Source organism: Lepidochelys olivacea (assembly GCF_965140295.1).
Source record: "Lepidochelys olivacea isolate rLepOli2 genome assembly, chromosome: 14".
Taxonomy (NCBI): Eukaryota; Metazoa; Chordata; order Testudines; family Cheloniidae; genus Lepidochelys; species Lepidochelys olivacea.
In genome coordinates, this window is record NC_140424.1 from 14504073 (window position 1) to 14531538 (window position 27466).

General features: G+C 46.9%; 1 protein-coding gene across 2 annotated transcripts in view; it reads right to left on the reverse strand.

The window, feature by feature from the left end:
* HID1 (HID1 domain containing) overlaps window positions 1-27466 on the reverse strand; it is a 50163-nt gene that overhangs the window by 19718 nt on the left and 2979 nt on the right. For both annotated transcript variants that reach the window (XM_084646911.1, XM_084646912.1), the window contains exons 2-7: window positions 16620-16769; window positions 13249-13419; window positions 9639-9752; window positions 4125-4231; window positions 3007-3123; window positions 23-245 (exon numbers count right to left, since the gene is read on the reverse strand). In XM_084646911.1, the coding sequence (XP_084503037.1) occupies window positions 23-245; window positions 3007-3123; window positions 4125-4231; window positions 9639-9752; window positions 13249-13419; window positions 16620-16769 (882 nt within the window). The remainder of the gene's footprint in view (window positions 1-22; window positions 246-3006; window positions 3124-4124; window positions 4232-9638; window positions 9753-13248; window positions 13420-16619; window positions 16770-27466) is intronic.

A 27466-nucleotide genomic window follows, 5' to 3' on the forward strand; every position in this document is an offset into this window, starting at 1 on the left:
AGAGGAACCTGGTGTAACTTACATCCACATCATCCATGGCGGTGCCGGTAGTGGTGCCATCCACTGAGGGGCTTGAGCTGGTGGAGCTGTCGTAGTCCAAAGTGACTATCAGCACCTGGGCCGCCTCCTCCACGAGGGGCTCCCGGTAGTCAGAGAAGAGCAGGTGGTTGTAAGGGATCCCATAACCCACTGGGTCGTAGGCACAGACGATATTCAAGAGTGAGGTGAAGAGCGGCAGTGCGTGCCTGCAAGAGAACTCCAGAGACTTAGGCTATGTCTACACTACAAACCGCTTCAGTGTCACTTACGAGCCACACCCCTGAGCAACGAAAATTACACCGACCTAAGCACAGCTGTGGACAGCGCTATGTCAGTGGGAGAGCTTCTCCCGCCGACACAGCTACTGCCTCTCGCAGAGGCCGGAGTTATTAAGCCGACGGGAGAGTGTCTTCACCAGAAGCGCTACAGCAGTGCCACTGTAGACATAGCCTCAGAGAGAGGCCGCAGGAGGTACTTACCCTGCACACTCACTACCCTAATCAATGCCCTTCCAAAAGGAAGCAGGCTTCCTATGTGGAGCACAACCAGCAGCTTAGCTTGAGAATCTACACAGTCATACTCAGGTGTGTGGGGCGGGGGAGGAGCCACTTAATAACAGTGTATACATGGGGGGGGGGGCAGGGATAGCTCAGTGGTTTGAGCATTGGCCTGCTAAACCCAGGGCTGTGAGTTCAATCCTTGAGGGGGCCATTTAGGGATCCAGGGCAAAAACTGGGGATTTTCTTGACCTGCTGCTCACAAACCAGGTAGAATTAGTGGGGGAAGCAAAAGTGGGTGGGAATCTGGGAGGCAGTGACCATGAGTTGGTTGAGTTCAGGATCCTGACGCAGGGAAGAAAGGTAAGCAGCAGGATACGGACCCTGGACTTCAGGAAAGCAGACTTCGACTCCCTCAGGGACGGATGGCCAGGATCCCCTGGGGGACTAACATGAAGGGGAAAGGAGTCCAGGAGAGCTGGCTGTATTTCAAGGAATCCCTGTTGAGGTTACAGGGACAAACCATCCCGATGAGTCGAAAGAATAGTAAATATGGCAGGCGACCAGCTTGGCTTAATGGTGAAATCCTAGCGAATCTTAAACATAAAAAAGCTTACAAGAAGTGGAAGGTTGGACATATGACCAGGGAAGAGTATAAAAATATTGCTCGGGCATGTAGGAATGATATCAGGAGGGCCAAATCGCACCTGGAGCTGCAGCTAGCAAGAGATGTCAAGAGTAACAAGAAGGGTTTCTTCAGGTATGTTGGCAACAAGAAGAAAGCCAAGGAAAGTGTGGGCCCCTTACTGAATGAGGGACGCAACCTAGTGACAGAGGATGTGGAAAAAGCTAATGTACTCAAGGATGTGGATAAATTGGAGAGAGTCCAGCGAAGGGCAACAAAAATGATTAGGGGTCTAGAACACATGACTTATGAGGAGAGGCTGAGGGAGCTGGGATTGTTTAGTCTGCAGAAGAGAAGAATGAGGGGGGATTTGATAGCTGCTTTCAACTATCTGAAAGGGGGTTCCAAAGAGGATGGCTCTAGACTGTTCTCAATGGTAGCAGATGACAGAACGAGGAGTAAACACTGGAATGCGTTACCTAGGGAGGTGGTAGAATCTCCTTCCTTAGAGGTTTTTAAGGTCAGGCTTGACAAAGCCCTGGCTGGGATGATTTAACTGGGAATTGGTCCTGCTTCGAGCAGGGGGTTGGGCTAGATGACCTTCTGGGGTCCCTTCCAACCCTGATATTCTATGATTCTATGATCCTGCTTTGAGCAGGGGGTTGGACTAGATGACCTCCTGAGGTCCCTTCCAACCCTGATATTCTATGAATATGGGCCTCACAGACGGAGCAGGCTTTCAGTTGAAGTCCTTACCATACAGGACGTGGGGGCCATCTTGATCTGGCAATGAGCTATTGAGCCTTTCGCCTCTACAGCGGGTTATTGGCTCAAATGCAGCTCAAGTCCACAGCAAATAAGAAGGTGTTACTGGCGGCTGTTTGGAGGCCTATGTGGAATGAGTTTGAAGGTCTCAGTCTAGTTCCCAGGAACAAGTGTGTACATCACAAAAATCACCCCCCATTTGACAAATGGGTTGTCAATTTCAGCAGAGGCTGAGGATTGAATGGGCCACGGAAACTGATCTCCAGTCTGATTCCTAGCCTCCCAGGTCAGGGCTGTGATGTTGGATGGTGATCCTGCCTGGGGGGGTTGCCTGTTCTGTGACCCAGTAAAGGACTTCAGCCTCCACGGCTGTCAATGCAGCTCCCTTCTCTAATTAAAGTAACACACACACAAAACATAAGAAAGATGGCAGGACTCTTGAAGCACTCGAGACAGAGGGATGAAGCTGGACTCCTCAGGCCTGTGAAATGTAGCGTCAAAGAAACAGCCAACTGTCATTTTGCAGACTGATAGTCACACTGGAGATTCATTGCTCAGCCAGTAGGGGGCAGCATTCCCCTATAACAAAATGCAGCAAACCAGGCACTGTACTCATTACAACTAACAAGGTGCCCATTTTAACAAAGAGGGGAAGTGGGAAACCAAGGCAGGGAAAAGGACAGCCTACTCATTGGAGACAGGCTTGAGAACCAAGGATGCTTGAGTCCTACCCACTCAGCTCTGCAACAGACTCCCTCCAGGGTCTGGGGCAAGGCACATCACCTCTCTGTGCCTCAGTTTTTCCACTTGTAACCCAGGGATAATACTGACCTAACTCACACTGGCGACTGTGTGTCTGGTAGACAAAGTGGGCCAAGTACGGAGAAGGAGGCAGGAGAGAGAGTCACATGACAAGGATGTACCATGAAAACAGCCACCATCTGCCCAGCCTAGGGGAACAAATTCTAAGCCTGCTGTGCTTCATAAACTATCCTGTGTATTGGGGAGATGAGCCAGGAGCAGAACTCATCCCCTTCCCCCACTCCAAAACATCTGCTACCTGCCCTTTGTCCCTCTCACCTGTTCTCTGTGGAGCAAAAGAACTGCACCCAGGGATTGGCATTGCTGCTGTCTGAGGAGGGGGGGAGGTACATGGCCTCTGAGAAACACGTCAGCAGGAGTTTCAGCAGCTCTGTCCTGAAAGAGGAAAAGCAGGAAGACAAGTCCTGGAGTCCTCAGTTGCATCCTTGGACAGCTATTTTCAAGCCAGCTGGAAACATCCTTTTAAGACCCCAGACACACAACTACCATTCTCACCAGCAACAGACACTTCAAGGAGTCTCATCTTCAGCAACACAAAACCCTTCTCGGTGGGTCTGCGGTGAATTGGGCCATCCAGCAGCTAACACACTGGAATCCAGGTAACCACCCCCACTGCACAGAACAGAACCTGCCCCTGCCCTCCATGCATCCCCACCAACTCCCCTCAACAGCCTTATGCCACTCAGCAGCCCCTCCCTGCAAAGGCCCCACATTCCAGTCAGCAGAGGCTGAATGTGGCTCCCTTCAGGGCCTATCGAAGCCATGCCATGCTACCCAGGCTGTGGGAGGTAGGGGGTTGAATGGGAAACCAGAGTGATGCAAGATGCTCCTCCCACTCCTCCCCCAACAGGAGGAAGCAGGTGCATTACCTCTGCTGCACTCCCAGCGCCTACTGCAATGGGGAGCCCAGGATCTGAGCTTGCAAGCCCAACATGGCAGCGTATTTTGCAGCCGTTAGGTACTTCCCTGCTCTGTACTGCAAGTTCTGTTGGTATAATAGGTAGCAATAAAGAGATGCATCCCCAAAACAAGGAGCAAACCCATGCAGGAGTCACAGATACTGGCAGGGGCTTCATTTAAAACAAAGTGGGTGGGCAAAGTTGTGTCACCATATAGAAAATTGTATGTGATTACATCATATCCTGTAGAGTCCCAGAGGAGAGTGGTGGGGGGAGTGGAAGACATAAACTTATGAAAAGTCTAGGGCATGGGCAAACTGAGCTCTGGTGGGATAAAGGCCCCACTTGCCTATAGCAAATGACAACCTTGGACACCTGGGGAAGTGGAAGAGCAGATCCCAGCTCCATGAAAATCTCCATCAGGGCCACACCCCACACACACTTAGCACACTGCCCTGCACCTCTGGACTGTCTTACCGGTTTAAATCATGGTTGTAGTTGGGCTGGGGGGAGTGAGCAAAGCCCACCCCAGCCTCCCAGATGTACTCACAGCTGTCAATAGAGTGGATATCCTCCGCCGTGTCCTGTGGAGAGGAGAGAGGTCAGAGCTCCAGCATGCAGAGGCTTGAGTCAACAGCCCACTGGGGAATGCTGTAAGATGCCCGCACTGGGGGAGACATGATGCTAATGAGTCAAAACATACTTTACTCTTAATTGTCTGACGTATTATCCCCTCCCCTCCCCAACACACTCTCGCCCCTACGCGGGGCCCCCCAAAACGGTGCACAGTCCAGCTTCCAATTACCCTGAATTCCCATAAGAACGGCCATACTGAGTTAGACCAAAGGTCCATCTATCCCAGCATCCTGTCTTCTGACAGTGGCCAATGCCAGGTGCTTCAGAGGAAATGAACAGAACAGGTAATCATCAAGTGATCCATTATGCAACCTTCTCTCCCACACCTCCAGGACTGCTCTCCGTAAGGAGAGCTTCAAGTGCAATCACACCACCATCCCTTCATTCCCAACCACAAGCTCCCACAAAGCTAGCGCACAGACACCTGCTCCTGCTGGGACTGGAGCAACTGCAAGCTCCCCGTGCCGCCACGGCTCCTGTACTACCCCTTCAGTGCCTCCTGCTGACAGAGACTGGAACTCACTTGCTGCCGGGATTCCTGCATGACCCCTCACAACAACTCCTGCTGGGACTGCAACAGCCATGAGCTCCCCTGAGATCCCCTGCACATACAATCTCGTGTGCATGTGAATGAGAGAGAGAGAATTCCATCCCTGCCCTCTGATGATTAAACTGCAGTCAGTTGGGGAGTTGAGCACAAGAGCCATATGCAGTGAGAGAGGCCACACAGACAACCAACCAGCCATAAAGAATTCTCCCCCTACTTAGCCCCAGTGGGGACCTACACCCCAGGGGTTATTTCAAGCTTCTGCCTATTCATCTGAGTCCATGCTACACTGTTTGCTGCTTAACATTTTGGGATGTTTTAAGTGATATTATTGCCCCATTACTGTCGTTATTGTAGAGCACGAAGTGCAAGTCATGGGTTCTTTGGAAACCCCCATCTCCCAGTGAATTTTGCAGTCATCAAATACACCCTAGTCTGATGTGATGTTGATGCTCCTTCATCTGTATATTTTTAAAGGAGGGTTCCACATTGCTGTATTTACAGGCAGGGCCTGGTATAAATACTGCAGTTTTTAGAAAAAATATTCAACACGGGAGAGGCTAAAACAAAACAGAGTAGCCCAAGATCTGACTTCCAAAGATGAAGAGCACCAATACACCCCTTTGAATTTCATGGAAGCTGTAGGTGCTCTGAAGGCCAGGCCATCGGGCTTGCAGCACATTTGCTACGACAATACAACTTTATGAAGAGGGAGCTGAGACTTGACAGGCTCCTTCTACTCACTTGAGTTACAATCCCAATGAAAGAGCCCTGCAGTTGTGCTAACACTGGGTTAATGCTGTCCCCGGTTTGTAACACATGCCTGTGAAAGGAACAAGATACTAAAGTTCTCCACTCTTGAGGGAACAATGGAAGAGTGTTTGTTTGCCAGGATGACTGCATTTTCTGGAGGGGTTGATCTGTAACGATGGGGTAGTGCCAGCCATTCCAGCTGGTACTCACCCGGCTATATCAGACCACCCGGCTATTGCTACTCTTCACCCAGCCTGTACCAGGCAACTCAGCTCTGATCTCAGTGATGGCATCACAGGCCAATCAGGTAGGAGAGAAACTTCCTGCATCCTCACACATACTTGGCTTGCAGCTTGAAGTCTATTTCCTCCTTCATGCCACAGGCTTTCTTTGTTACCCAGTGAGAAGGGGGGAAGGTTAGTAATTTTAGAGTTTTCTTACTCTGAAAACTTCCAAGATGGATCTGCAGAGAATTCAGGAGTTAACCCCTGAACATGCAGACAGCCAGAGTGCTGAAGATCAGTGCTGTTATCCCTCTGCATCCACAGTGTCAAGCAGAAGCAGACACACAATATTGCACAGTCTTCTATAGCACCTTCCACGTGAGGACCTCAGCACACTTTACAGACATCCAGTAATTTATAGCTCCTCTGTGGCATAGATATTATCCCTACTTTACAGACAAAGCCTGGATCTTCAGCTGCTGTAAATGAGTGCAGGTCCACTGATTTCAATGGAGTTTTGCTGATGTACACCAGCTGTGGATTTGGGTGAGTGATGTGTCCAAGGGCCTGTGGCAGAGCCAGGACTAGAACCAAGGTCCCTGTCTCCCAGACCTATATCATCAAAGGGTACGTCTTCACTACCCGCCGGACCGGGGGATCGATTTATTGCGTCTCGTCTAGACGAGATAAATCGATGCCTGTACTCCTCCTCAGCAGAAGGAGTAAGCAGAGTCGACGGGGGAGCCGCTGTGGGTCGACTCGCCGCCATGAGGACGGCCAGGTAAGTCGAACTAAGATATTTTGACTTCAGCTACGCGAATAGAATAGCTGAAGTTGCGTATCTTAGGCCTGGTCTACACTGGGGGTGGGGATCTATCTAAGATACGCAACTTCGACTACAAGAATAGCGTAGCTGAAGTGGACGTACCTTAGATCGACTTAGAATCACTTACTTCGCGTCCTCGCGGCGCGGGATTGACGGCCACTGCTCCCCCGTCAACTCCGCTTCTGCCTCTTGCAGTGGTGGAGTTCCGGAGTTGACAGCAGAGCGATCGGGGATCGATTTATCGTGTCTACACTAGACGAGATAAATTGATCCCCAATAGATCGATCACTACCCGCCGATCTGGCGGGTAGTGTAGACGTGGCCTTAGTTCGAAACCCCCTCCCCCGCAGTGTAGCCCAGGCCTTAGGCACAAGATCATCATTCCTCCATTCAGGCAGTACTGAATCCAGAGACCAAGAGCACGAGAATTTGTTCTATACCTTACTAGACTGCACTGATATTTCCTCAAAAAGCCAACATTAGATACCTCCAGCTGCATGTCAGAGGCAACAAGCTGCTCAGGTGCTCCTTCAAGGCAAAATGAAGAGATATGCAAGTCAATTCCTCCCTTTTCAGAGTAGGGCTTCTTATAAAATCAAGACTCTTGAATCTCATCACTCCACTGACACTGACCCAGAAAATGAATTGACTGCCGTATCTAGTCTAATGGGGGAAGGAACAGGATCTTAGCAAGATCTAGTATGTGAGCACAAACCAAGCCAGGCAGATATGATGCAATAACACCTTTTGTGATCTAGGAAGCGTGGAAAAGGTTTAAATTAAATTAAGGGATTAAATTAATTAAATTAAGACCAACTAATTACAACAGTGTCTAACATTGGCCTCCGAGCCAAGGGCCTAATTCTAAGAGATTCTGAGTACACCCAACTCCAGTGAAAATCAGTGGTACCTTCTGGTGTCTAGCACCTTTGAAAATCAGGCTCCACATGTGGAAGTGTATAGCACCAAGGTTCCAGCTGCTTTTACTACTCCAGTACCTCACATTCCACTCAGGAGTCCCTTATTTCAGCCTCATATTTACCTCCAATTCCAGAGGGGCCTGGCAGGATCATTTGGAATTTCATAGATTAGTCTGATTTTAGAAGTTGAACCATGAAAATGAGATTACAAAAAATGTTACTGATGCCAAAGAACTGAACCACCCAGCACTGTAATTTGTCCACATGGAAGTATACAGTTCCATTAATTCCCATCTCTGGGAAGCTTAGCAGTGGCTTCTAGCTGACTCCTAGTCTGGGACAACACCAGGTTGATCTTTTAAGTTATCATGAGGGGTTGTTTTAATCAATGCCCCCTTTACAACAAATGGACACCATGGAGCGAGTGCTGAGCACTGCAGAAGGACAGAGACGGCAGCTCCACCATTAGTCACAGCAAGGTCATATCATAGTGGTGCACCATTCTGCTGCCTACAGCTATGCAGAACAGCCTGAGACCCTTCAGGATGACTTAGCAAGTGACACACGAGCCCTTTCAATCCAGGCCATCTCATACAATTTTGGTCTTGGTTTTCCTTGATATCCTACTTCAGAGGTAGCTCTGAATTCACAGCTACAACTGCATCCCCCTTTAACATGGCAGTAGGGTCCATGGATTCTCCAGGTCCAGGTTGTAAGACTCCATCTTAATGGTAGAGATGGTTGAATTAGGATGGAGCATTACATGTGATTTATGAAGGTTGCTTGGATCATGCCTGTACACTGCAAGGCTGGCTTTGTAATGCTCAGTACTTATGTAGTGGTTTATGTTTTCAAAGCACTGTACAAACATTAGCAAATGAAACAATAATCTCCACAGGCTCTCTCATCTGTATCAAAGATAACAGCATCTGCAATTTGTTCCATTCATTTGCCTCCTGACAAGATGGACAATGCCGACATCAGTGGGGCAAAGTTTGAACGTCACAGTCCTAATAGCCTCAGCTGGGTAACAACAATAATCATCCTTAGCTCTTATATAAAGCTTTTCATCTTTAGATGTCAAAGTGCTTTACAATGAAGGTCAGTAGCGTTATTGCCACACAGAACATATTGTGGAGGTGGAATGAAGGTTGCAGGCACAGATCAGTGGCCTTTCAAGAATGTTACAGTTCAAATAACACTTTAAACGTTAGAAACCCAGGAAATACTAAGTTAAGAAGGGAGTCGCTTTTGAAATCAGATTTCAACTTCAGAAATGTGGGGCTGCTCACTAGATCTCAGCTAGGGAAGCCTAGGAAATGCCCTTTTACGTTTCAGAGGGATTTTTGTTACAAAGTGGCAAAGATACGAGAAGACATTTGGCCCTCTCGGTGAGCATTTCTATTTTTAGGTTGGCAGAATCAGGAACTCCTTATCCAATTCTATTCAGATTTTGTAACACAATCCCCCCTTAGCTCCAGATGTTGCTCACCAATTTGGAGACTGCTTCAACTTTTTGTGGATTTCAGCCTCAACCTCAGGCCTAGCTCAGTTGTATCATTGCTGTTGCTCCATGATCTAAGTTCTTATATGGCTCCCACCAATGTCATGTGTGAGCTCCTCTTGTTTAACAGTACAATGCTGCCCAGGGTAGACTTATTTCAAACCAACACGTCCACTGGCCACAGGGCAATAAATCAGTTAGGTTTTCCTGAGAGCTCTTTACTGAGCAGCATGTTTCGCAATTCATCCCTGTTATATACCAGCACACTGGCATTCTGTCCTGCATCCCTCACAGAGTAACCAGGTCGATATGCCTAGTTAAGAACCCTTTCCTCATTTCTCAGGATCCCTTCTGTCTCAATTTTAACTGGGTGATCTTCAGCTTGGCACCTTTCCTCTGCATCCCATCAGCTCATACCCACCGTGTGCAAGGGAAGGGCTGTCCAACTTTACCCAGGTGGACAGGAAGGAAACCTAATTTGGACTGGTATAGAGAAAAGATGGCTGCCTTATTAGAAACTGAATCAAAGCCAGGCCCCCTGCTCAGCTACCTGGAGCTAAATAGCAGATCCCCCAGCTTACCACAGTGCTCTTCCGGTGGCTCTGGACAGTGAAATCTGGACAGAAGAGCAGATCTGCAATTGCCAGGAGCAATGACTCAGCCAGGGGCCGGGCATTTTCATCCTCTTCATCACCCTGAAAATGATAAATACGGTAGAATAGTCTCAGCCCAAGCTTGAGAGTCAGTGCACAGTAATATTAATATAACATGGCAGCAGGGGAAGGAGGATTTTCCCCAAGAGCAGGCAGGAAAGAGAGATGGGGAGGAGGGGAGAAAATGGAGAGGTAGGCAACCCACCCGTTGGGAAGGTATGGTAGGGAGGAGTGAGAAGCCATCCCTGAGAGCAGGCAGATGGCAGATGTAGTCGGAGAGGGAGCAGTTTCATTGAGGATGGGCCAATCAAACAGCTGAGGGAAGGAGAAGGACTCAAGGCCTACAGATGTAGGGGGGACATGAAGTTGCCTCTTCGGGCTTTGTTGGGGGTTACAAGAAGTCATCAGAGAGCTATTCGTCTGCTTGGGATGCTCCAGTTAATACAGATGCTGGAGGAAAGGGAACCATTTACCTAGAAGAGGGACCACAGCTGTTAGGGGAGCAAGGAGTCACCCCACCATGACCAGGCGGGTGATCAGATCATGTACAATGTGGCGCAGGGATTGGAGTCACCTAGCAGGCAACAGAACTGAGGGGCTGCTATGGAGACGGGGGGGGACGTCTCAGTCAGCCATGGCACAGCGAGCAGCTGCCTGCAGAGTGGATTTTGCTCTCTCTGGCATTCAAAGCAAACCTCCGCCTATCCAGAGACGGCTGCTAGCATCACACGTGGTTACTCCTCTGCAGCCGTTGCCAGGGGAACGTCTCCAGTAAGCCGCCAGCCCTGCCATTCAAAGAGCATCCTGGATGTCATGTCTTCCCCAGTACGACTAAATCCAGGCTTCTGCCAGGAGGGGGCGAGGCACAACGGCAGCTTATCGGTGACAGCCAGGCCCCCGTCAGTGCGCACACAAAGCCCTTAAATAACAGCAGGCAAGCCGAAGGGAGATAATAGCCTGCACTGCATTGACGTCTTTTAATGCGACATTGGGGAGGCCAATAACAGGATCCCAGACGCAGGAACAAGGCCGGGGGTGGGGAGCCAGCAATCAGCAGAGACGCTTCTATTCCGGCTTTGAAATCAGAAATGAAACAGAGGAGCCTGGAACTCAAAAGGGATATAAAAAGGATGATCTGCATCACCTCAGCCTGGGCTTCCAGACAAATCATCTCCCCACTGGGGGTATCTGCCCTGCAGGCAGCCGTGATTCAGACAAAATAGAACAAGCCAGTAGGTCCCACCCACCCTGGAAGCTGGGGAAGGTCCCTGGCTCCCAAAGATATTTCCAGGGGTCTCTTATCACTTCCACAAAACTGTGGTCTTCCTCCTTCCCCATCCCCTCCCCTCCCCGCAACCCCCAGAACTTTCATCCGGGGATCTTCCCTACTTCCACTCACAACCCCAGCAAACTGGGGTCTACCATCCACTCCCTCATCCAAAAACTGACATCTGCCACCCCTTCGACCTCAGCCACACACAGACCACAGCCCCTTCCAGGAGGCAAGTCTGTCCTCCCGGTAAAGGGGCTTTCTTCACCACACGTTGGTGACCTTCACCTCAACGAAAAGGTGGGGGACATGTTCATTTCTGTCCTGTCTGGTAATAGGCCAAGCGTCCCAGCAACTCCTCTTCCCCACCCCAGTTGAGAGGATGGAGCCGCCCTTCGAAGTGCATCGGGGCTGTTCCCAAATTAGTGGGTGAAGTGGAGATGAGGTATCACTACTGGATCAAATTGCTGGCTTCCCCACGGCATCCCAGGCCGGCCTTGAATACGGATCTCCTGCCTCACGCTATGGCCAGCCTTATTCAGCTGCTGCGGGGTAAGATTGGATTGGTTTGAACTGCTAAAACTACAGTGTTAGTTCATTCACCATTGAGGGGCCCTGATTCATCGGAGGGGCCCAAACAGAGTATGCATGAGGCACGAGCACAGGACAAATGGGCCAGGAGAAGGTCAACTGCACAGTCAGTCCTAGCTATACCTCTCCTCCCCCCCCCAAGAAGCCAGAATGCTTAGGGTCAATCACTGCTGGCCCAGGCAGCTGCTGAATAAAGTGCAAATTCAGTTCCTAACAATGGCCTGGCTGTATCCCCACACACAGCACATTGTGTTGTCCTTCCCAAAGCAAATCTAATCACCCAGCACACACAGACTCAGGCCCCCACAGGGGAAACTGGGTCCCCAGACACCTGCCCAAACCCACAGCAGAGAAAAAGGGCATCAAACCTGCCTCCTCCTGCTGCCCAGATCTTCCCATTGAAGTTGCTATAGGCAAAAAAGATTAGAAGGGACAGGCTGAGATAGCGCAAGGATTTGACTGCACCAATACTGCCCCCACCCTTGCCAACCTCTGTTAAACCTCAACGAAAAGCACTGTAGAACTACTCAGCTTATGGTGGGAGCAGCTGAACACAAAAGGACCAGTCTGCAGATGCAGAGTCTGCAAGGACAGTGCTTCTGGTACGTTAAGACCCGGCTGCTGTACCAGCAAGTGGGCAAGGCACAGTAACTGCTCCCCTCCTGACATGTCAATATTCACAGTAATAATGATACTTTGCACTTCAGCCAAGGATCCCAAAGTGCTTCATAAACATTCTACCTCGACGCCCCCTGTGATGAAGGGAAACGTTATTATTCCTATTTTACAGACAGGGACAAACAGAGGCTTACCAGGAGGTTAAGTGACTTGCCTAAGGTTCCACAACAAGTCAGTGGCAGAGCCAGAAATAGAAGCTAGGATCCAGTTCTCAGTCCTTGGTTCCAACAACTAGACCATACCCCAGCTTAAAACCGAAAAGCTCAGTTCATGAATGGGCCACTGACCATGTCTCTTATGGCTTCTCTACACAATTAAGTTGCACTGGTAAAACTGGAATCTGCTTTTAACACAATATAGTTAAGTCTCTGCAAAAGGCGCAAAAGGCCTGGGACGCTCTTATTTTGATTTAAGAGTGGCATATGTCCATTTTAATTGAGCCTGTTTCCAATCCACTTAAGCTAAACCAAAGAAGCCTCTCTTCAGGTGAAATAAGAAGGTCCACACAGCCTTTTGCACCTGTGTAGCTATATCAGTTTAAATTGACAAATTAGGTTACATCAGAGCAACTTTCTTGTATGAACAAGCCCTTACTCATAGCTACACCCAAGTGACTGAAATGCTCCAATAAACCCATCAGCCTACGCTAAACAAACATAGCTGAGAAGGGAAGGAAGGCAATAAAACTGGCGCTATAGATGGGCTGTGTTGTTAATTTCAGTCCATCCCAGCATGCTCAGGATGGAGGCAGCTAGCACAAAGCTTCCGGTTGCTGAGGGGTGAGGGGGAAGAAGGGGCTTTGTCATCAGCACGTTTATGTTTCAAGGCTACATCCTATCCCTTACTCCATTACAAGCCTTCCCACAAAGTTTGAACCCACTGAAACAAGGTTGTTCCCAGCTGATTAATGTTGGGCCTACCTCCTGCAGCTCTCTGCCTCCTGCAGCTTCTCCCTCCCACCCTCCCAAAGAGGAACCATCTAACCCAGTAGATACAGACCCCACCACGGCCGGCCCCAGGGACAGTGGACCAGAAGAAGCCTCTCCAGTCAGGGTCCTCGAAGATATAGGGCAGGATGCGGGTGAGGAGCCGGCTGCAGTTCAGTATAATTTGCTTCTCCTTCTCCGAGTGGCAGCCGCTCTCCGCTCCCTGAACCAGCTTCTCTACCGCCTGATGGCAACAAAACAAAGGCATTAATCTGGAGTTGTATGGTTTCCGGACACACAGGCCCCTCTACCACAGAATTATGAACAGCATTTGGTTCCACTTCCCAAGGGCTCGCTATGGTTCCTCTGGGGAAAATCTCTCTCTATGCTACAGTTAGAAACGAGCAGCAGAAATGTACAATTATTCTAAACGCTCCTATGATCGCAGCAGGCATCTCTCCTTGCGCGAGATGTGGAAGCCAAGAGAATGCCTGTTGTTATTACTCATTATGTGTATTGACATAGCACCTGGAAGCCCCAGCCATAGCCCAGACGCTGTGCTAGCCCCCAAAAGCTTGTATGCTAAGAAGTCACTTTCTTAGAATACACCAATTGGAAAGTGTAGCTCTCCAAAACAGAGCCTCCCGCCTCCTCTGCCCTCTCCCAGAAGAAGTGAATTTAGCACTTGTAGATGGTGCTGGATTGAAAACCCTATAGACTGAAAGTTCTCTGGTATCTACAGGACAAGGGCAGCCTGGCCAGTGGCCAAGCAGCCCAAGCTCCCCCCATGCTCTCCATGTGCTTTAGCACTGACCCAGGGAGCCCACCTCTAGGCTAAGAGGGGGGGTTCAATTCCCAGGGCCATCCAATGCTTGGCTTCTCTGCTGAGGCCACCGATGACAGGGAAATTGGGGTCAGTCACACTGCACTGCTGGTTTTTTGGGATGGGGACACTTGTCTTGCCAAACAGCCACTGCAGCTTACTGAGGCTGAAGGCAAACCACTTTATTTTCATGACAGAAGGTGAAGCTCTTTTTCCCTCCTAGGGTCTCCTGTCCTGGTCCTCCCCCTCCCCCTCCCCTCTCAGCATGAAAGCCAGGGACATTTACTCAGGATTTGACTTGTTGGTTTTAATTCACAGGCTGTGCCTCTCTGCTGAGGTTCCCAGCGACATCTCTGGTTCATTGACTTTGTCAGTTTGCACCACTGCCTTAACAGACATATTTGTGCTACCTGGGGCCTGGCTGTACTCTGCCTTGGGACTGCGTTTGAATCTATTGCCAGGTACAGTTACAGCTCAGTATGTTGTAACACAACCCTAGTCTGCACCAAACACAGCTGCAAAGGACATTACAATTGTGCCATAGCCCCATCTAAACCAAAGGAACAACAGTGTTACAAAATCCATTAACACCACACGTAAGACAGGCTCCACCTCGCAGGACTAAACCGTAGTCCCAAATTGTGCTTTATCCCTACCCACATCCACGCTTTTGCATAGATCAGCAATGTGGTTAAAATAATGCACTTAGCTCCCATTTACATCACAAGAGCTAACCATCCTTTAACCATCCGGAGGGACAACCATGTTAGAACCAGGTCTCCCAGCACATTAGCCTCTGTTGGGTAGAAGACCATAGAGTTGCTTTGTGGGGAACAAAGTGTGGTGACAAATGCACAGCATGGTTCTCTCAGAAGTCTATAGTCTGTCTACACTAGAAAAGGAAACCATGCTAGTAACAGCCATGGTGGAAAATGGCTGCCAAGCGCTGCTCTGCTAGATCTGCATTCAATTATTTCTGAACACGCTTGTTGTTCACATGGTGCAAACCATAGTGCAGCAAGAACTTGAAGCATTATTAGTGCCAAGGCCTGGCTAGACAGGCTAAGTCTTGCTGACCAGACTATTCCCCAAGCAGCAGCAGCCAGCCATATCCTACTGGCTTTACAATTGACAAGCTCTGGCACGGAAAGAAATATGAATAGATGTCCCTTGTGTTGCAGACAGCAAGAGGGCAAGGGCGACAGAAAAGCATCAAGGGAAGCACTAATCGGAGCTGCGTGGGAAACGGTTTTCCCGTCCAGCAAGAATTTGGTATTTCAAGATTTGTTGTCCCGTTTTGGGATGGAAAAATTCAAAATCTTGGGCGGGAAAAATGAAGAAAAAAAAATTCACTCTGGGTCATTCAAAATACTTCATATCAATTTTGACCTTATTATTATTTTTGAATTTTTAGTGTAAATTAACTAAAATTTCAAAACAAAAAAAGTCATTTGCAATCAAAGCAGACAATTTTCAAATCCAGCCTGGATGTCTTATAAAAGATCTGCTCTAATTCAAACAGGAATTGATTCAGGGAAGGCCTCTATGGTCTGTGTTACGCAGAAGGTCAAACTACAGGATCCCAGTGGCCCCTTCTGGCCTTGGAATCTATGGAATACTAAACTTTGTTTAGAAAGTGTCAAAAATGGGACACTTTGACAATTTCAGAACATTTTTTTCCAAAAATGTTTTGAATCGGGAGATTCATTGAAATTGACTCTTTCTCGTGAACTGTTTCAGTTTTGACAAATCTGCGTTTTCCAAAGAAAAAACTTTCCAACTCCAGTGCTAATGCCAAAGGAGATAGGGCAGTGAAATGGGGAAATAGGCTTAAGACTCTTTCCCATATCTATCCATCTGTGGCATTTTTAGGGTGACCAGCACCATAGTTGGCTCAGGCCCTTAGGGTCTTTCTGCGTTCCAGAAGCCGAGATTGTTGTTGAACCTTGAGGAGCAATCAGATGCTCTGATGAGGAAGCAGGAGCACTGGCTCCACTAAGGATACACAACGCTTGCATGTCAGAATCCTTAAAATATATGGCAGCCTATGTTAAAACCAAGAGTTGGGGAGGTGATGGGTGATGACTGAACTGATCAAATGCCACCTGTGGTTTGTGGTAAACCAAAAGAGGAAATGTGAGCAAACCGCCCATGCCCTGCAGGGCAGAGAGGGGAGCTGCAGTTAAACCTCAGGAGGATACAGGGGCAAGCAGCCCTGAAAAGGATCACAGGGAGTAGGGCAGGGAATGGAATTTGCAAGGACTTGGATCACTTTTGTATCTGCTCCAAAAATCAACATGCATTTCTGCTGCAACCATTTACTTGTTCATATGGCCAATACTTACAAATGCCAAGTCTGGACTTGGCAAGCATATGGGGAGCTGCTAATCACAGAAAGCAGCACCATGGACTGTCTTGTTGTCCTGTGTTTGTACAGCGCCCAGTACAATGGGGTTCTTGTCCATGATTCCTAGGCATGATGGTAATACAAGTGAGAGGCGCCTATTGGTGAAACTGATCCCTGTGCAGATCAACTCAACGCCTATGATCCACTTCAGTGTTGAGACTCTCCATAGGGTTGACTCTCACTAATTCCAGGTGAGAAGGAGAAGGCACCTTACCTTATAACACAGAGTGGCCAAGTTAGAAGGAGATTCTTCTCTCACTGCTCGGATTTCTGCAGCTGGCACAAGAGCAAAGACATCCTGCACTGAAGTTGCTGTGTCTGCCCAGAACTGGTCCCAGAAGGCATCATCCGTTGCCTCCACAGGCTGTGAAGAGACAAACCCAGAGTTACAGATGTGGATAGCAAGGACACAGAGGAAGAGATCGCTCTATGGAGGCCAAACACAAGCCATTCTAACTTGGTCAGCAATGGGGCCAAGCTAGGCCTGGTCAGTGCTCAGGAGCTGGAAGGAGAGACTATGCACCAGTATCAATCTATCAGTACTGTATAGTGGCATCTCTTGGTATCAAAACCTCAACTGTTATTAGACACAGCTGTAGTTGGATCCAGAACTACTAAACTGTATATACATTGTACCTGTGTTTATGTTGGAGAGGCCCAATGGGCACAGGCAGACTCTTTACATGGCATATTTGTATCATCTGCATGAATGTAGGACTCTAAGTCTTTTAAGGGGCCAGTGCTAACAACAACCAAAAGAGACTGTACACAAACATGACTCCATGTACAGAACGGCGTGTCTGCAACCCACGATGCACATGGCAAGTTCCGTGACTTTCACAGCATGCGGGCTGAGCTGCCTCTTTGCACTTTGCCAGTTCCTGGGCATATAGAGGAAGCTCTGAGTAATTGTCTGTAATTGCCTCAGGGGCGGGATCAGGGCCCTTTGGGCTAGAGACACAGGGTAAAACGAGAGCCCACACCTCAAAGAGCTTACAATCTATGTCACGCCAAGGTGCAACAAGTGGATGAGACACTGGGGCTGAGAGAGGAAGGATAAGGCAACCGTAAAGCGGGCAAAACTACTGTACAAAACAACCGAGTTATGACAGTCTGATGGCTCCCTGCCCCACGAGAACATGCCTGCTCCACATCTGGAAACACACTTCTCCTTATCCAGTCTTCAGGCTCTATGAGGGGGAGACATGCCTCTCTTCCCAGCACTGCTGTCTCCCTTTCAGAGGATGGGAGCACATATTTTTCTCCAAGTCCTTTTACAGAGGTTAGAACAGGAGTTCTCATCCTTGGAAACGAGAGCAGTTTGTCAGGTTTCCCCTTAATGTCCATCTATACTCAGAAAAGTTACTCTGTGCAACTGATAGTGTTGGATTCCAATCTTATTCCCTCCCACTCACTTACAGACCAAGTGTCCTCAATTTATAAGTCAGAACAATGATTCTTCAAGCCGCATTCTCTCTGCCACTTGCATCATTACCACTAATAGAGATGCTAAAATTTTCAGGTCAGATTAAGTGATGATAATCAAAGCAGATTAGACTCCACTTCTCTCTGTTGTAGATGTATTGGATCTACAGGGCTAACAGGGATAATTGTCAACAGTGAAACAACTGCTGTATTTTTCAATAGTGAGCAGGTGTGAACCGGAGAGACACGGGGCCCAGATATGCAACCCTTCCCATTGCAATCAGTGGAAGGACTTGTCTGCATAGGAATTTACCAAGCTGTGGAAGGGTTGGGCCTGCAAGGAGCAGACACTATATGTAGAGCAAGAAGGCTGCCACGGTTACACAGGACTCTTCTGAGCATCAGAAGCAAGTGAGCACAGAGCTCTGAAGAGCTCAGAAAGGGCTCAACATTTCATTCACCTCAAACCCAAACATCGCTCAACACTCAGAAAACCTGCCACTCACTGCAGAGAAGCCTCGCCACAAATGCAGGCATCCTTAACTAACCCACAGCCTGGGAGTGATCACCCAATTCAACAATGCTTCCAAGGTCTATATGCAGGTGAGATATTCACCTACTTGCGTATTTATACTGCATAGTGTGAAAGAGGTTGGTCAAGGTTTACTTGGTTAAAAATAGTCTTTAAAAAAATATCCACCTCTCCACACCCCAACAGAAACATTCAAATAAATGAACCAAAAATATGTCAGTTGTACCTGTTGCTTGACATGGCACCATCACTGTTGTTTTGAGGCTCTGTGTGTGGCTCCCACCCAGACCTGCTCCCCACTCAGGGTTAGTTTTGATAAAACTGTGACGATCATGACCAATGAACACAAAGGCCCTGGATCCTACAACTGGAACCACATGGACCCGTGGACTCCTGTGGAAACACACCAAAGTCTATGGGACTCCAGGTGGATCCAATTGCATGATTAGAACCTAGATTTTTCTCTGACACAGAGTCCTCATTGCTGAACCTCCAGCTGGGGAAGCATGTTTATATTTGGTGCAAAGCAGCAGTTTTCAAACTGCTCCATGGACCACTGCAGAGCACTTGCTGTGGTCTGTAGAGAGGTGGCTGGTCCATGGTACTCGCTCTTGTTCTCGCTCCCAGCTTCTAAGTCACATTAGAGAAGCTGAAATTACACTGACCACTTTGCTAATGTTATTCTTCCACGTAAGCGGCTGCCATTGTAGCCGCAAAGATGTTATGTGATGACAACTGGGATTGGAGATGGTCCATGGGACTGGAGATGGGAACAGTGACATCATGAGACACCGTCCCTTTCAAGACATGATCCACACTATGAAAAAGAAATGGGATCATCTCATTTAAAAGTGCCCAAAAGCCAGCTATAAGAGGCATGTGAGTGGCTGCAGCCAATGGACATAAGAACTCAGCACCAGGATTAGAGGCCTAGAAGTCAGGACTCCTGGGGTCTATGTCCTGCTCTAAGTATACTTAATCCTGCCTCAGTGTGAAGGGATGCACTAGACGACCTCTTGAGGCCCCTTCCACTCCTACATTTCTAAGATTCTATGCCTGGCTTTGCTACCATCTTACTGTGTGACTTGAAGCAACACACTTAACCAATGGGCTTCAGTTTCCCCATCTGTCACATTAAGATAATATAAGTTTTTCTGCCCCTCGCTGGACAAGTGAGTATTAAGAATGGCCCTACTGGGTCAGACCAAAGGTCCATCTAGCCCAGTATCTTGTCTTCCGACAGTGGCCAGTGCCAGGTGTCCCAGAGGGAATGAACAGAACAGGTAATCATCAAGTGATCCATCCCCTGTCGCTCATTCCCAACTTCTGGCAAACAGAAGCTAGGGACACCATTCCTGCCCATCCTGGCTAATAGCCATTGATGGGCCTATCCTCCATGAATTTATCTAGTTCTTTTTTGAACCTTGTTATGGTCTTGGCCTTCACAACATCCTCTGGCAAGGAGTTTCACAGGTTAACTGTGCGTTGTGTGAAGAAATACTTCCTTTTATTTGTTTTAAACCTGCTGCCTATTAATTTCATTTGGTGACCCCTAGTTCTTGTGTTATGAGAAGTAGTAAACAACACTTCCTTATCTACTTTCTCTATACCAGTCATGATTTTATAGACCTCAATCATACCTCCCCTTAGCCGTCTCTTTTCTAAGCTGAAAAGTCCCAGTCTTATTAATCTCTCCTCATATGGAAGCCATTCTATCCCTAATCATTTCTGTTGCCCTTGTCTGAACCTTTTCCAATTCCAATATATCTTTTTTGAGATGGGGTGACCACATCTGCACACAGTATTCAAGATGTGGGCATACCATGGATTTATATAGAGGCAACATGATATTTTCTGTCCTATTATCTATCCCTTAGACTGCTGCTGCACATTGAGTGGATGTTTTCAGAGAACTATCCATGACTTCAAGATCTCTTTCTTGAGTGGTAACAGCTAATTTAGACCCCATCATTTTATATGTATAGTTGGGATTATGCTTTCCAATGTGTATTACTTTGCATTTATCAACATTGAATTTCATCTGCCATTTTGTTGCCCAGTCACCCAATTTTGAGAGATCCTTTTGTAGCTCTTCGCAGTCTGCCTGAGTCTTAACTCTCTTGAGTAATTTTGTATCATCTGCAAATTTTGCCACCTCACTGTTTACCCCATTTTCCAGATCATTTATGAATATGTTGAATAGGATTCATCCCAGAACAGACCCCTGGGGGACACCACTATTTATCTCTCTCCATTCTGAAAACTGACCATTTATACCTACCCTTTGTTTCCTATCTTTTAACTAGTTACCAATCCGTGAGAGCACCTTCCTGTGGCAGCTTTCTTTGCATAAGAGCCTTTGGTGAGGGATGTTGTCAATGGCTTTCTGAAAATCTAAGTACACTATATATCCACTGGATCCCCTCGGTCCACATGCTTGTTGACCCCCTCAAAGAATTCTGGTTGATTGGTGAGGCATGATTTCCCTTTACTAAAGCCATGTTGACTCTTCCTCAACAAATTATGTTTATCTACTTTTCTGACAACATTGTTCTTTATTAAAGTTTCAAACAGTTTGCCTGGTACTGAAGTCAGGTTTACAGGCCTGTAATTGCCAGGATCACCTCTGGAGCCCTTTTTAAAAATTGGTGTCACATTAGCTATCCTCCAGTCCTCTGGTACAGAAGCTGATTTAAATGATAGGTTATAGACTACAGTTAGTAGTTCTGCAATTTCACATTTGAGTTCCTTCAGAACTCTTGGGTGAATACGATCTGGTCCTGGTGACTTATTGCTGTTTAATTTATCAATTTGTTTCAAACCTCCTCTAATGACACCTCAATCTGGGACAGTTCCTCAGATCTGTCACCTAAAAAGAATGGCTCAGGTTTGGGAATCTCCCTCACGTTCTCAGCTGCGAAGACTGGCGTTGTGAGTTTGTAAAGCATTGGGGGCTCCTTGAACAGGAGATGCTATGCAAGTGTACAGTATTACTGGATCACCAGAAGACAAGGGGAATATCCAATATTAAAACACACTAACAAGTGCTCAGTCAGCCAGAATGCCAGGTTCACTAAACATTCCTGACCCTTAGGTTAGGAATAGAGGGTGCCTGGTGCCTCATGCAATTGACGTAATAAAAACTCAAAGACAAACAACAGCTCTTACCTAAACATGCTTGTTACTGTGCAGTGAGTGGTTCCATTGTGTTGGAACGCAGGGGGGAGAGATTAACGTGAGTTTAATTTAAAACATTTTCCCAACATCTGCTACAATTCTTTTGTTAATTTGTCCGCCTTTGCAACAAGCTTCTAAATGCATGCAAGGATCCTCAATTAGAGGCTGCCTTCTTCACAGCTCTGACACTGAGACAGAGGGAAGCACTCAGATTCACACTCTTCTAGCCGGGTATGAGGAAACAGCATCTTTTGAACTAGCAGCCCTAACCTCAGAGGCACTTAAGAGCTCTGTACAGGTGATGTGTCATTAAAACCCAAAGGCCAGAAAGCAAGAGGAGCAGCCGGGCAGGCCAAAACTGGTAGAGCAGGTTCATTTAATTGTGGTTTTGTTCCTTAACACTCTGATGCCAAGAACCTTCCTATTATCACTGCCCTTGTCTTGCTCCTGCCAGCCATGAAATGAATCCCCCAGGCTCTCTCCACCTAGGAAAAAAGGTGCTTAGACACAGGTGACTGCTCTAGTACAGAAACCCTTTTCATTTTACCAGATTGGCAGCCCAGCAAGTCCCCATCAGACCCCTTCCCAAGGGATTTTTCCAAAGAATCCAGCATGCTGCCTCCCATAGGAGATCGCTGTAAATGCTCGTGAGTTTAGGGCCAGATCTGCAAAAGAACTCAGCTCATTAGGTGCTGCGCTGTTTTGAAAGTTTGCCCACAAGTGTCTCAGTGGGAACTGCTGGGTACAGAGCATTTTTGCAAATCTGAGCCTTACTTACATGCTTAAAAGGGAGCTGAGCACTTGAAATTCTGGCTCTGAACTCTTGAATATCCCTAACTCTAATTGTGTAACACACATAATATCTCATACTTCTATAGCACCTTCCTTGCGGAAGGATCCCATACCTTTTCCAAACTATATAATCACTTCATCTAGCACTGAAATGCAGCCATCTCTGGGGTGACACACAGCTGCTGTTTTACAGTGTACAACAATATTGCAGATCAGTTTAAGATAGGAAATGAAAAATAACATATTCAACCAAAACTACAAGGGAAACTTAGGGAGGCGGAATAGCAGCTAGAATTTTGATCAGAGCACTAATGTTAATGTGATGGCTGCCCAATGGGTTACATTAACACACCATTTCCTGGTTCCTTCATGATCACAAGAAGTCAATTTTACATCGCCTCAAAACAGGTGGCACCAGCACCATACCACTTACGAGTACAATCCTGGGACATTGGTTCAATACTGACTCAGGAGAAAGACTTCGCTTTACTGAGTCATTAACACCACTTCCTGCAGCCCCTGGCTTTTTCTTAGGAGCCTCCCTCCAAATACTGCTCAATATATGTATGCTCATCCCCTTGACAGAGCACTATTGGATCTTTACAGAGACTTTGGTTTGCTCACACAGAGTTTCAGGGGGGATTAAACAGCAATTGGCCCAAACTGTGATTGAGTTCACCAGGTGTTCTGCTATCTGGTTTCTAAAGTGGGGAGGTGAGGAGAATCAGAAAGCTACTTCACTCATCCATCATGAGCATCTTAAATCTGAAACCCTGATTATAAACATTTAGGCACAGAATGTAGTAACAAATACCATTGCAGCTAGGCTCACAACGGCCTGTGTGTGCACTTGGGGCCTTCATAAAAGGATGTTTGGGCAATCCTGCTTCACAAGGCTCAGCATGCCCATTGGCACTGCTATTAACTTCAGCAGCCTTAACTCTTCAGAATGAGCACACGGCTCAAAACAATTAAGCCATTCTTAGTCCCGAACCGTAACACAGCATGGTAGCGTGCACCAAACAACAGAGAAGCCAGACTTGGCTCCAATACATTGCAAATGTATTGCTCTTGGGAGACGAAGAGCAGCAGGCAATGATCAGTGGGGTCACATTGCAGCAAAAACCTAGTATTACAGGACTAACAGCCAGGTCTATCCTCTGAGACCACAGCCTTAGGTCATCTGGACAGAAAAGGCCTGAAGTCAATACACAGGCTGCCCGGTTGCAATTCTCTAAAAGGAGACAGCCACAGAACAAATATGCAGCTGTCTGAGCTGAGCTTTCCAGGGTAAAGTGCTAAAGAGAGGGTTGTTGGAGCCTGAAGCGGTTGTTGAGAGTACAGTGGGCAGAGTTAAGGCTGATGTGGCACATGGGGGTGGGGTGGAGAGGACTCCTATCTCCAACCCAGATACAGAGGGTGAACGTGGTTACGAAGGGTGTGGTGAGAGGGAAAGGGGAGATGAACGCACAGGGTTAGAGCATCAATTATACCAGGCACCTTAATTGAAAGTTGCCTGCATGTTTTCTGTCTTATTTCTCAGTCTTAGTTTTGCATTAAAAGTTTGGGTTTGGTTTTTTTTATTGTGGGAATTCAAAGAGGAAGCAGCTTGGATGTCAGTGATCTTGCCAGTTATCAAACACAGAATCACAGCCCTGAAAAGGATCCTTGTGCAAACAGGACACGTCACAGGAAACAGAAGAATAGAGCTGCACGAATAATGGCCTATAAACAGGAAAAGGCCCTGCGGTCCTGCCCCACTCATTTGTTATTGTCATCATTGTGTTGATCTGGCTAATATACTAATTTGCTGTCACTCAGAAACTGTCATACATGACCTCAGTCACAGTCAACATTTACCATCTTATCCCAAATGCCAGTGCTCAGCACTGCTGGGGAGTTATTCCTTTAAATAAAATGTTTGTCCCCAAGAGTCCATTCAGCTTAGCTCAGGACTGGCCTTACAATTTGCAAGAAGTAAGGCAGAAATTTAGGGCTTGCTAACTAAAGGTGTGAATTTAACATGGCTTCGTTAAGATGCTTTTTGTGTGGACACTCATTCAGAATTAAAGTGGCCTTAATCTGGTTTAGTTTAATTGACAAATTTAATTCTGAATGTGTGCGTCCACATAGGGGTTTAATGCAGTTTAACTAATACACAGTAAATTCAATTCAGATTATTTTTCCTGGGTATCCCTGTGTAGACAAGCCCTACAGAGGGTGCTCTGAAAGCTCAATCAGCCACTTGCCTGACCTCTGTATCCACCTGTTGTCTCTTGTCCACTGTCTCCCCTCTCACCACTGCAACTATCCAGTCTATTTACATTATAAACTTTTTTGGGATAGGGACCATGGTTTTGTTCTGTGTTTGTCCAGCACCTAGCACAGTGGGGTTCTCTCCCATGACTGGGGCTCCTTAGTGCAACAGCAATACAAATAATAAAATAAATCATAATAATTGACCACCACCTCCAAGTACAGAGGTGGGTTGAAGGGAATTAGTCCATGAGCAGTCTCCCCCATCAATCCCACTATCAAAAAGGCCATGACATGATGGGGATACAGGGGACACCAAAAATCCAGGGCCCCAAGGAGTAACTTGCCTTGTTTATGATCAGGCTAGACATCGCCCTCTCCTCTCGTACCCAAAAAGACACTGAAGATAGGACAGTCTATGCAATCCCATAGAGATGAAATGAAGGAGAACTGCAATGTGAAGACTATTAAAGTCACCCTGGAGCACCTAACTGACCTCCATGAAAAAGGATTCACGAGACCCCATCCACCCCTGCGGTAGCCTGGACAGCCTGATGGTTACTTTGTGACAACTAATATGCATTTACAGGTGTGTCCCTGCTTTTGACCCAGGGCGCACACACAAGGTTAAAGCAGGTCTATGGATGGACCTAGTGCTAATGCTCCCAAGTTAGAGAGCCCACTTTGATTTTACCTGCCCAGGCCAGAGGCTGCACACTCATTTGTGGGGGGCAGGTGTGGGGGAAGAGCATCTTGAGCTTCACAACAGCGCCCTCTGCAGTCAACAATGGAACAGCATGGAGAGATTCCATAGCAAGCCCTTTGCCAGTTCTCCACTGCTAGAAGAATGGTGGCTATAACACAGGCTTTTGAGGAGGAGGAAAGGGGTGTCATGGAACTTTGGCAGGGGCATAGAGAAACACCGGCGGTATAAAAATATAGTCCTAAAAGCACAGGTGCACCTGACAGATGAAAGGCTAACCCATGCATTCAAGGTTTTCTTTTGATGAAGCCAAGACTGAGTTGCTTGAAAATTTTCAGAACCAGGTTAATAGATTACTAAACTGATGTCTCTTTAGACACCGGGCATTATTTTATCAGGCTCAGATTAACACCTTATCAAGATAAGGCAGCTGCACACCAGTGTGAGAAAGACCCAAATGTTTTTTTTCTATCTGCTCCCTCTCATCTCTTTAAAAACAGTTACGTGGCTAGCACTAAAACATGACAAGAAAATATCAGAAGATTGTGAATTTTATATTATAGACTGGTCACTTCCTGAAACTCTAAAGACTATTTTATCATTAATCTATTTAGGGAGAGGGAAAGTTAATTTGTCTAATGATTAAAGCACTCCTCGGTTTGATTCCCAGCTCTGCAACTGACTTTTTGTGATACCCTGGCAGGTTGCAACCTCTCTGTGCTTCACAGTAGCCATCTATAAAATACCATCTAAGTAACATGAGTGTTGCGGGGAAGGGGGAGGATAGTTCATTCATGATGATAAAGCATCCCGAGATCCTCAGATGAAAGGCACAATTAGTATTATTAAATGGGCATTAACAACTTAAAAATCATATCTAGATAAATTCCAATTATCCAAACAGCTCAGGGGACAGATCTGATTATAATACAGGTATACGAGCATTATAAACACATATCTTTCCTTTGTGATTACCACCAATTTATATAATTAGAACTGAAAGCACTTTGAAAATCCAATGTACTATTCACACTTTATGCTATTTGTTGGCTTTTAGCATTTTTCTTGCCATTATAATTGATTAAGTCAATTTCATTTTTGCTTACAGTCAATTTCACTTTCAGGTTCTGGACCCCTCATTGTTTGGGTTGAAAGGAAATGTTTATTTGCTGATTTTTTAAAAACTGACTCCATGTGTGACTTCCTGCTTGCTCAGCTAAAGGTTTTAAGTTACCAGTGATTTAATGAAATGTAAACTTCCATTTGTCCTGCTGCCCAGTGTTAGAAGAGAAAGTAGAAAGAGTAGATATGCTGCTGAGAGAGCAATGCTTAGTTTGGGTAAATACCTGTGGGGAAACTATCCAAACCAACACAATATTTTGTTTTTAATTCCAGCAACTCAGCGGACTGGGAGGTTACATGGAGATTGTTACCTCTATAAGCTCAGAAGATTGCAAGGAAGCCCAGTGTTGCGAATTGCACATGCAAACACCAGTGCCCTTCTCAAATATCAGAGTAGCAGCCAAGTTAGTCTGTATCCGCAAAAAGAAAAGGAGTACTTGTGGCACTTTAGAGACTAACAAAGGTATGTAAATATGGGTGTTTCATTATTCCACCCTCTTTTACGCATGGCATAAGTTTCACCTACATTTCTACAGACTCTGCTAACAAATCCAGCCAAGAACATAGATTGTCTTTGTTATATTCAGTGTCACGGTGAACTTTATCTCGCTACATATGTCAACAAACCAGAGGAGCCACGCAGCCTTCTGGATCTGCAGTACAGGTGACTGCCCTGCTTAGAGCTTTATTTGTAAGCTCCGGACATGACAAGATTAGGTGATGGAGGGGCAAGTGTTGCATTCATTTTGCAATCTTGCCTTCTATAAACACGCTTTCAAATGGTGGAAGGAGAATCCAGAATTGTAGGGATTAGGCATCTATGACTATATTAGCACTCCTCACTAAAATGAAGCTATTCTCTCTTTGTTATTCATTCCCCAAACCAAACCTTTGTCCCTAGACCCCTATGTTCATAAATGTTTCCCTTTACCCTGCACCCCTTTATTAATAAGTCTCTCACTTCCCCCACCCTTCCCTCATTTCTCTTCTCCTCCAGTCACCTTTCCTTCCACTACCACCTCCAATTAGTCTCAGACGATCCATCATCCCCCTG